This window comes from Ascidiella aspersa, chromosome 1, assembly GCF_963924565.1.
Source record: "Ascidiella aspersa chromosome 1, kaAscAspe10.2, whole genome shotgun sequence".
Classification (NCBI taxonomy): domain Eukaryota; kingdom Metazoa; phylum Chordata; class Ascidiacea; order Phlebobranchia; family Ascidiidae; genus Ascidiella; species Ascidiella aspersa.
Window position 1 is genome coordinate 36,437,754 of NC_139447.1, and position 11,188 is coordinate 36,448,941.

Consider the following 11,188-nt stretch of genomic DNA (forward strand, 5'->3'; position numbering starts at 1 on the left):
AACACCGCGCGTTGTAGGCGACTGAGTTTACCGAAAGTTTCTGTGAGTTAAAGTTGATTTTTATGTTGATTTACCTTAATTAGAGATTCTGCGCACAGGTATTTAATTGCCAAGCAACCGATACAGGTCAAGGAATACGCGTAAAAAAGTTTACTTTATTTAAAGAAAAAGTAAAAGTTTACTTTATTTAAAGAAATAATGCCCCGTTGCGCTCCCTGGCGGAAAAAAACAAGGAAACGAGCTACTGCCCACAGACTTTGGTTATGCTACGTTTAGTTAGTGTTTTTATTGAAGTGACTTGTTTCTAGCAAACTTTATTATGGTTTGTGGAAATAGGAAAGTCGTAGTCCAGAAACAAAGCTTAAAAGCTATTTGTTCATTATTCAATGAAATTAGAGACGTCCCAAGTTTAAATATTTGAAGCTCGTAAGATTTTTTCAACTTAATGTTGCATTTTCTTAGCTGTATCTGCGTAGACATCTGCTTTAAAATATGTGTGGAGTGACTCCTGATATAATACTTCCAATTAGAACGTTCAAAAAGATACCTACTTCTGTATTGGCTTTGGTATATATTTTTGCAAATACACACTTTATTATCTTGGGCGTTTGTCTGTTGATAATTTTAAATAAATCGAAATTTTATTTGAACTTTCAACGTTTCAATTTGTTCTATTTCTTTGCTTGAGCATAGTAATGACGTAATTTGGTATCGAATTGCGACAATTTCTGTCGAAATATCGGGTATCGGAAAATGTCAAGCATCGAACATACCTAGTAGTTAATACTTACAGTTCTTTGGAAAATATCTTTCTTGGCAATAGATTGATTTGATTCGATTCGTCATATTTGAAACAACATTTTAAATTCAGGTTGAGCTTTGCCAGATGAAATACACATGACACGTTTAATTTAAGCTTTACGCGACTGGGAATTTTTGATCAGTTAAATAAAATACCGAATGCTGCAATATTAGTAAAATATATCTCGTAATTCGCCAGCGGTCTTTTGAACGCCATTTTATGACTAATTGGTGTATATTTGTAAACTTTTGTTGCGGCTCTATAAAAGTTCGCGTTAGATTTTAAAATAAACGTTATTTTTTACGGGTTGTAAATATAGCGTAAAGCCGTAAATCAAATAAATCTTGCTTTAATTATTGATATCAATAATTTGATTGTCTTGCGCAAATTTGCGAAGCTCAAGAATATGCAAATATAGGATATCTTTCTATACTACGCAAGTATAGGCAATATATGTGTCTGTGCATTTTCGATTTTTATGCCATTTAGAAAACTGTGTTTTTAATAAACAGTTCCAGAAAAATTTCCAAATGTTTTTAACCATATTACGTTATGACGTTTAACCGATATCATGTTCCATAACAGACCCGACAAGATTGCTGTGTGCAGTGACCAGATTGGAAACATTTTGAAAGTCTCCTCAGATATCATTGGATTTAAACACTTGCTCGAATGGGATTTACTTGTAACCAGTAACAACAAATAACTCTAGCTAGATAAGCAAGAAATCGTATTTTTCAAACTAGTGTAAAAGTAAAACATGGATGCTACAAAAAAGCCACTTCGAATTCCTCCAGCTTTTGGCATATATGCAGAAGAACATAACGTATTCGACACTTTTAAGGTAAATCAATGTTGTAAATTCAACTACTGTGGAACTCACGTCATCTAAATATGAATAAACAAGTTTGCGCATTTTTTATCTTACTTTTTATCTTATCTCATTAATATAGCTGAAAAAAAACATCAATTTAATTTTACTTCTTTAAAAATATTAATAATACTTGACCCACCTCACCCCATACGCTAACCCACATCCTAAGCCAAATAATGTGTGTTGATGTATTAATTGTTTGAAAGAATTTCTTAGGTTAGATAGGTGCAGTGTTTTTTTTAAGGTGTTTTGAAATTTTTCCATCGGTTTCCCAAATTTTGGACTTGCAACTTTTTGGTATTTAAATGAAACACTTGCGGTCTCTTAAAACTACTTAGCAGTCACCCAAACCAAACATTAAAAAAAACCTGGATAGGTGATTGGATTATTTTAAAATGAAAGCTTTTTTATTATATTATTATTGGTATCCGTTAAAATTTATATTAAATAAAATCTTTTCAGGCTTTTTAAAAATGTCTTAGTCAGTAAACTATGGCTTAAGTCATAAATATTAGAAACACAGCTTTGCAGTAAAAGATATTTAAAGATACATTTAATATTTAATTTTCAAATAAAATGGAATTCATGACTTGGCTGTAACATGATACAACCAACTAACAGTGTCAACAGTTGCAAAGTAAACTAATCCATTTTATTTTAGCGCTTGTTAGGCCAGTTGATTATTGAGAAGCCAGAAGACCCAATCCAGTTTATGATAGATTGGCTAAAGAGGGATAGTGATGATGGTGAGTTCTTTGTAAAAGTATGTCAGTCGCCAATGTTTAAAAGTATGATTGAAAAGTATTTTGATTTTTATGAGTAAAATTTCCCAGCGCATAGTGAAATATTCTTGGTTGAAGAGATCGACCATAATAACATTTTTGGACCTATACCGATACCCGATTTTTTACAATTTTGCCAACTGATACCCGATACTAATTTTTTTATATACCTGGTAAATGTTCAAAACTTGGAATAATTGAAAATAAAATCCAAATACTGTTTTGGATTATATAACTCTATTGATTAATACTATTATTTTGCATTTTAACTTGGCGTGATGCTAAAACTCAAATTGTTTGACCCAAAAAAAGGTAAATTGTTTGTTGTACAGGAAAAATTATGTACCATATTTTGGTACTAAGATATCGGCCAAAGTATCGCCTACATTTACTGATACCGATATATCAGTAGAAGCCAAATATCGGCCAATATTATCGATAAAACAATATATTGGTTTATTTCTACATGGTTGTATCATGTTTACTATTAAAAATTACTCTTAACTTTAGTTTGTTTTGTGTTTAGTTTCAAAGATTGCAATTCTTGGCCCTCCTGCCAGTGGAAAAAGTGGAATTGTAAGTTTGACTTAATTGTATATTTCATACTTTTTATCTGTATGTTACATGCAAGTGCCTTGTGGTACTTTATTAAGAACACACATTTTCTGTACTTCAATATATTTAATGTTCTGATTTTTGAAAAGTTTAAATGCTTATATTACCTAAAGAGTTGTTCAATTTTATAATCACATATCCACAATTAATTTAATAGTAATGGCAATACAGACAAATAAAAATTATAGGTTGAATACTTTTGAAAGTTTATTGAACAGCCAATAAAGGTCAAAAAAAAAAAAAAAAAAAAAAAAAAAAAAAATATATATAAAAAAAAAAGAAAAAAAAAAAAAAAAAAAAATATGTTTCCTAATAAATGTTTAAAATGTAAAAGATGATAGCTCACATTTTTTTAAAAAGTGGGAATTTTGTTTAGAGCGTTGAACTGAGTAAGAAGATCAACTCAGTTCACATTCACCAAGAAGCATTACTAGATGACGAACTTTCTGATGTTGCACAAAAAGTCAAGTCATACTTATCAAAGGATGAAGCAGTACCTGATCCTTTGTGGGTAAGAACTGTTGAAATTTAAGTCGATAAATTAATACAAATTATATTTTTTAAACTTATATTCATGTTATGTGTTTATTATTTTATACAGACAGTCTTTAATTATATAATACAATTGTATTTAGTAAAATACTTTTTTAACTTTTTGTAGTTTAACGCAACTTTGTCTTCTATTGAAGATTACCTAATCTAATTAGATTTCAGTTGTCAGAAATCACAACCAAATAGAGGAATTATATAAAAATAAATGTACTTTCACAAGTACTGCTATGGGAGCTTTAAACTTTTTTTATTGTGAACACTCACAAACTAGCGAGGTACATAGTTTGAGGTTTAAGTGTTGTAATTTACTAACGTAATAAAAACACAATCATCATTTTTGTAATTGCTGTTTTTCAAAAAGAAAGTACCGCTTAGTTACAAAAAGTCTTCAAAGCGAGCAGAAACTGAGGAGGTATACCACACATTCTTTTTAAAATTAGTGGTGTTCATCTTGCGAAAATCTTAATTTATTTACCTGTACCTAGAAAAGAAAACCTTGAGTGCTTGGATAGTGAGCTTCCTTACTATTTGCTCTGTTGTATTTTTTTACGTAATGATGCATGACTTTCAAAAACAAGGTTGCTAAAGACTAGAACACATGTTTTTGGGGTTTGAAAAAATCAAAGGCCCACTGTTTGATATTTTTGTGTGATTAAACCATTTACCAGTTTACACTACATAATGCCACTTAAATCCACATGCTTAAGTTTTAATCACTGTTTTGTGCAGGTTGAACTAATTACAGAAAGGCTAAAACGAAAGGACTGTCTTCGAAGAGGTTACATCCTTGAAGGCTTCCCGAAAAATCGACACCAGGGAATGGGTCTTCAGGCTAATGGAATCCTACTTAAGCATGTTGGTAGGTCTCTTGCAAAAAAATTTATGAATCAGTGAATATTTTTTGACTTGGCAAAAAAATAAAAATACAAATGTTAGGTCAAAATTTGTTAAAATCATTTCCATTTAAAATGGATTAGAAAATACACATAAGTGGTTAACAAATTTAACAAAAACTGCAATCAGGATTTTGAAATTGTCCTTCAGTTGAAAGACGACAAAATTAACCACACAGAGCCACTGTCACTTATTGACATTTATCCCAACACATCAAAAAGAAGGCAATAGTTATCAGTCATCTCATTTAAAAGTTGTATGATGCTTAGTTCTAACGTGTTGAATCCTGAAGAGTCTTCCTGGATCCTTGTAATAATTCTTTCATAAGAAAATTGATGCATGCCCGTGTCTTAGAAGACGATATTCATTTGGTTATTAACCAAATGGAATACCCTTGTGTGAACTGAGGGTTAAATGATGTTTTTGTGTGAATGCATCTAATGCAGAGCACCTATACATACATCACTTTATTCTAAACCTAATTTTACTCAGATATTTAATAGTTGTACTATTAATCAAAATACAGCTCCTCTGGAAACTGTAATTCTTACCAACGTTTCGGCAACCTATACAAGCCGCCTTCGTCAGGGTTCGGTGTCATTCACCCCGAAGAAGGCGGCTTGTATAGGTTGCCGAAACGTTGGTGAAGAATTACAATTACCAGAGGAGCTGTTGTTTGATTAATTTTACTATTTTTGGTAACAACAGTTTATATATTTTTATATATTGATAGTTGTGCGTTTGTCTCTCTTTATAAATCAAAGTTTCAAGGTTGATCATGCTTCTAAATTCACCCTTATTTAACCCAGTAATGCTGGAGACACCAGACGCAGTTTTGATCGAGCGGCAAGCTGGCAAGCGAATCGATCCAATCACAGGGGACGTCTACCACACAACATTCGACTGGCCACAGGATCCCACGATACAGGCCAGGCTGCTAGAACCCGCCGGTATATCGGAGAAAGACATGAAAGTCAGATTGGTGAGCGAATCGTAACTAGACTTTGACCATCAAGTAGTTTTGGTGATATGACTTAACGAAATAAAGAACCCACCCCTTAAAAGTTTAAGCTGAACCTAATGCGATAAAGTAAGCATGCATGGATAATTCTGCCAGCTCGCAAAATTCCGTATATTGCTTCATTGAAGATTTAATACAGTTAAAATGTTGTTAGATGTAATTTAAGACTAAATTTTGATAAAATTTTAAACTTTTTTTTTGTGTTAGTTTTGTTAACGATTTTGTGCATTTGGTAAACGAGTTTGACTTAAAATATTTTTGACAAATTTTTTACACATTTTTTTTACATATTTTTGCCAAGTCAAAAACTAATCGCCCACTAGTTATTATGTATTTTACGGTTGACCTGAAACACGTATTAGTAAAATTTTAGCGTTTTAAAAAGCACCCGTGCACGAAATGAATACGAAGAAAATGACTAATAATAGTCGTTTGATTGATATTGAATTATATTGTATTTTCTCAGGCGGACTACGCTCGACATGTGGCAAGCTTACAGGCAACCTACCCAAGCACTTATAAGATGATCAACGCCGACCAACCGAAAGCTGATGCCTTGGCCCAGGTATAACCTACGCAGCCGATTCTCAAACACCCACATTTTTACCACTCGTTTGGCAGACGCTGACTTTTTTTTCTGGGTTTTGGTGTTTTTTGAAATAAAGATTACTGAATTGCTCCAGACAAGATACGCCGGGTAGGTATATAATTTAACTTTATATTCTGGCAGACGCTGACTTTTGTCAACTCACAATTCCGCAGCGACGCCCCCCACACACCCCGAATCGTTCTGATTGGTCCAGTCGGTAGCGGCAAGAGCACGATGGCCGCCAAACTGGCCGAGAAATACAAGCTTGTGGACGGTAAGCGCCATTAAAAATAACAAACTATATGTCAATTTTTTTTTTTTGATAACATAATCTAAATGCATAATATAAATCAAAAAACAGCTCGCCTGGTAATTGTAATTTTTCACCAACGTTTGGCAACCTATGCAAGTTGCCTTTGGCAGGGTGAATGACACAAAACGCTCGTGCATTACCTAGAAAATACACAAAGGGAAAAATGGAAGAAAAAACGCGAGCAACAAAACGATAAGAAAAGAATTAGGGACAACGTTTTGCCTCCAGTCGTTCCGCAAGTGCTTGTAGCATGCCGAGAGATTGCGTCTGTTTTGATATTTATGGCGTTACCCTTCTTTCTTATGAAGCTAAATGCATTACTGTAGGCTGAGTTTATCCTACCACAACTAGAACTACAGTCGCTGTAAGGTCAACCGACAATGGTGTTCCGAAGACATGCGATTTATTTAAAGCGTTATTGTTATTTTTTTAAATATGTCAGAACTGGATATTTTAATATTTTTTAGGCCTTGACCTACTAAAAAATCCAGTAAAATTAAAACCAGGGGCTACAGACATGGAAAGGAAAAATAAAAATTACAAAGTCAGTTTCTGCGAAAAAATCGTCCCCGTATAAAAATGTGTGAAAACGCTATTTCAAAACCCATTCCAAAACGAAAATATGTAAAATTGACTTTAGGGCGGCATTAATTATACGTTTATGCAATGCTGATATATATTGATACGTTTACATAGAGTCATAAATATATGTTGTTTTGGCTTTGACAACACTATCCCATATCTTGCTTAAATCACCTCAATACTTTGTATACTTTGAGCGACTAAAAATATAGTAAAATCTATTCCAGGGGCTGCATACGTTTTCGCACGAAAATGTGTGAAAACGGTATTTCTAAACCAACTGCTCCCCTAAACGAACATATGTAGGCAAAAATTAATTTTAGAAGCATGAATTGTACGTTTAATTAAGTTTTTGTACTTCACAAAACCCGCTACAATTTTCGTATTTAAAAAGCAAAACATTCCCCGCAAGATAAAAGTAAAAACTGAAGTCAGGTAGAAAAGGTTGAGCTGGTAAAGAAAATAGGTTATTTTAGTTTGTCTAACTTAAGTTGTTTTGACTTTCATGAAACTATCCCCGTCCAGCCTGTACAATCCCATCTCTTTCCCCAACATTAGATGTCAATTCAATCTTAACTTGCCCTAACATTGGACATTAATTCAAAGCCTTTCTCTATTTTCAGTTCCCTGCGGTCAAATAATTCGCGAGCAAATCGCCAACGAGACGAAGCTGGGTGAAGCGGTCAAGGACTTTGTGGAGAAGGACCAGCGTGTGCCCAACGCTCTCGTGTCCAAGATCGTGCTGGACAGACTGACCATGCTGGACGCCTCAACCCAGGGCTGGGTGCTTCATGGCTTTCCGCTCAGTCAAGAGCAGGCCGAGGTAGTTTTTGGCCTTTTTGGAAGCTTTTTTATTTTACTTTTCCGGGTGATTTAAGGAAAATATGTTTTGTGGGATATTTGTATAGTGTAGGGATGATGCTTGTATGAACCGCCCACAGAAGTATGTATAACATGTACATGAGTGACAACGGCGAAAACGTACGAAAGAAAAAGGCAATTGTACGCTTCGTCATCTGCAGTGTGGTAACTCGAGTGTGACGTTGATTAGGTCATCTTGCTGTTGCACGCCAGCAATTATGCTGGGGGGAGACTGCGTGTATTGAGTCGCGTAGTCAGATGTGTGGTGTGTGTATCTTTTTTAGGTGGTAGATATAGAAGATATTTTGGTGTTTTTTTTAGGTGCCTAAAGCATTTGACAAAAAAAGCTGGGTTTAAAAGTTGTTCATTAACTACTGTTATTGCTGATAATACAGCAACGCCGCTCTATTCTTCGATTGCCTTCGGAATTTTTAAAGGTTACCTTTTATACTAAAATTCAAAACCGCATGCCACAAACGTAAAATCGGATTCAAACCACACCTTGCCGCAAAAGCGAACAACATGCAGCCATCCCTTTTCGTAACTTATATATTCAACCACTTCAATATACCCCTTAACGCCCAGAGTCTGGCCGACGAAGGCTTGCGCCCAAACCGGGTTTACTTCCTCGATATTCCCGATGATTGCATCATTGAGCGACTCTGCTACCGCATGACGGATCCAGTTAGCGGCGAAAGGTAAATTAAAGAGATATTTACAATGTTTTAACTAATTATTGCCGTAAAATCAGTGGTCTACTCTATATCAGACATGCTCTACTGAAGGACTGCGGTTTGTATCTAGGATTTTGTAATTAGAAAATTTTGTCAAATGCATGAACAACTTATCTTCACTTTTTAAGGAATTTGATTTAAAAATTTGTATATAGACCGAGGAACTGACAAAATAAAAACAAAAAACATAATATTAAATAACTCGGTTTTTCAAAGTCATGTTTTGTATGCATTGCTTACAAGAAGTAAGTGGTGGCCAAATTTTACCAAAAAAACAAAGTTTTCAAGGTATGGATCACCAGTTAAACTTTTTTTATTTTCTGTTAAAGGCTGTGACCTTATAGTTTTGTTATATTGCTAGGCTAATGAACATGAATGACACGACGACACGTATACTGTCCCTACTGTAGTGCAGTGGTCCCCAACCTTTTTGGCTTGTGGCACCCTACTGAAATTATAAGTAGTTCGCGGCACCCTTGCTCGTATTTTTGCTGAGTGGTTATTTGTAACGTTACATTAACTGTGCAACAAGGTTTTTTTTTTTTTTTTTTTTAAATTATCAGCACTTTTATCGTACACAAAACGAAGAAAACTTACCAATAGAGCAAAACTTGGAATTCTTAAGAATTTGAAATATATCTCTCTGCACCCTAGAGTGCCGTGGAACCCCGGTTGAGAACCACTGCTATAGTGAATGAAATGAGATCAGACAGGACACAGTGACATTTTTTGAATAACTGTTATGTGTTGTTTGTACTCTTTGCCGTAAACCGCCTACTTTCACAGGTACCATACTGTGTACAACCCCGCGCCGAACGCTCAGGTAAAGGCGAGATGCCAGCAGCGGCCAAAGGACACTCCACCCATGGTGACTGCTAGAATGGAGGAATACAGGAGCTTTTCAGAGGAACTAACAGACTACTATTCGGATGAAGGGGTGAGTAAAAAACGCGGGATTACACGACCGACAGCGGCGGTTGTGTTTTGGATTGTAATCCCGTGAGAAATAAAGGAAAATAATAAAATATTGACGTTCACATCGTTTTTAATATGTTGAAACTTTCGAGTTGAAAAAAATATTCTTGAAGTTCATGGTTTATTGGGTTTGGCGTAATATCGACAATTGCTGAATAAATGAAACGTGAATGGATCTATTCAAAACATTAACACACGACGTAACCAGATTCCGGATAAACATTGACACTTCTTAACGTTTACCAAAATCTACAATAATTGCTTTGTAGGTAGGTAGCTTGTATCCTTGCATTTGACAACTTACCATCTGTGTTACTGTACAGTGGTATTTTTGTGTTACTGTACAGTGGTATTTTTGTGTTACTGTACAGTGGTATTTTTGTGTTACTGTACAGTGGTATTTTTGTGTTACTGTACAGTGGTATTTTTGTGTTACTGTACAGTGGTATTTTTGTGTAACTGTACAGTGGTGTTTTTGTGTTACTGTACAGTGGTATTTTTGTGTTACTGTACAGTGGTATTTTTTACCCTTTTTCGCGGTGACCCAAATAACAAGCGTAAGTATAAGAGCTAAGCTTTGGCTACCCAATACCCTTCACTAAACTTTTTTGTTAAAAAGAAATTTAATTAATTTAAGTCATTTCTTCGCATGTATCTCGCAATGTTTTCTAGAATTAAATAATCTTTTGCCAGAACTAATCTTCATAAATCTAACCATATCAAACTATCGCAGTCGGTGACTCATTCGAATCAAAAGGCGACCTGTTGGGAAACATTGCTATAAGGCAGGGGACTTTGAACTTTTTTTACCGCGGACCCCTAAAATTTTATTTTGCTTCGCGTGGACCACGGTAGGCAAGGAATTGCCAGAGATTACGTCATAAATTGACCTCATAATACAAATAAATTTCATAAATCCCCTGATTTGGGTCCACAAAATGTGAAAGTGAAATGGAGTCTAAATACATTCAGTGCAAAACCATTTTATGTTTAATTAAAAAAAAAATTTCTAAAAAATTGATTACTTCTTAAATATACACTAACATGTCAATTAGGCATTCATGGACCCCCTAAAACCACTCCACGGACCCCCAAGGGGTTCATGGACCCCAGTTTAAGAACCCTTGCTATACGGACACCTAAACCCAAAACGTATTTCATACACTATTGGACTATGCGAAGCTTACCGTGCCAAAGGTTTTATTTAAACACAATAACTACTTATTTTTCGAAGGCTGTTCGTATCAACGCCGACCAGGATCCACAAACTGTGTTCGAATACATCGAAAGTATTCTCGTCAAGCCTCTGCCGAAGTTGCTGGGAAAGGACTAGGCTGGCACTGTTCGTGTTCATTTTGATACGGTCGTTTTTTTGTTATGTGATGCTTTTTTATCGAATGTTATAATAAAATTGCAGTTGTACAAATTGGTGGCGTTTGAAAGCTTTGCGTACGTGTGGGTATGGAGGAAGTAACTTAAACCATTGTGTAGAGTAGTGACCGGCAAACTTTTCTAGTCGCGGGCCAAAGCCAAACTTAGTGAAGGTCTCCAGGGTCGTACAAACTTGAAGTGACAATTTTGTTATGGAAACGTG

At 34.9% G+C, this 11,188-nt stretch overlaps 1 protein-coding gene across 1 annotated transcript; it reads left to right on the forward strand.

The window, feature by feature from the left end:
- The first annotated feature begins 1,526 nt into the window (after positions 1-1,526).
- LOC146170315 (adenylate kinase 8-like) lies at positions 1,527-11,014 on the forward strand. The gene is made up of 12 exons (XM_083388975.1): positions 1,527-1,646; positions 2,338-2,422; positions 2,985-3,034; positions 3,450-3,584; positions 4,355-4,484; positions 5,329-5,501; positions 6,007-6,105; positions 6,271-6,403; positions 7,648-7,847; positions 8,471-8,583; positions 9,406-9,556; positions 10,829-11,014. The coding sequence occupies exons 1-12, from the start codon at positions 1,563-1,565 to the stop codon at positions 10,925-10,927; spliced, it is 1,452 nt and encodes a 483-aa protein (XP_083245101.1). The 5' UTR covers positions 1,527-1,562; the 3' UTR covers positions 10,928-11,014.
- The last annotated feature ends 174 nt before the right edge of the window (positions 11,015-11,188 follow it).

Bases quoted from the DNA above. Each gene is read 5' to 3' on its own strand.
- LOC146170315 (XM_083388975.1), top strand. From the start codon at position 1,563: ATGGATGCTACAAAAAAGCCACTTCGAATTCCTCCAGCTTTTGGCATA. The intron at 6,404-7,647 runs GTAAGCGCCATT...CTCTATTTTCAG, and splicing joins GAAATACAAGCTTGTGGACG to TTCCCTGCGGTCAAATAATT. The intron at 9,557-10,828 runs GTGAGTAAAAAA...TATTTTTCGAAG, and splicing joins ACTACTATTCGGATGAAGGG to GCTGTTCGTATCAACGCCGA.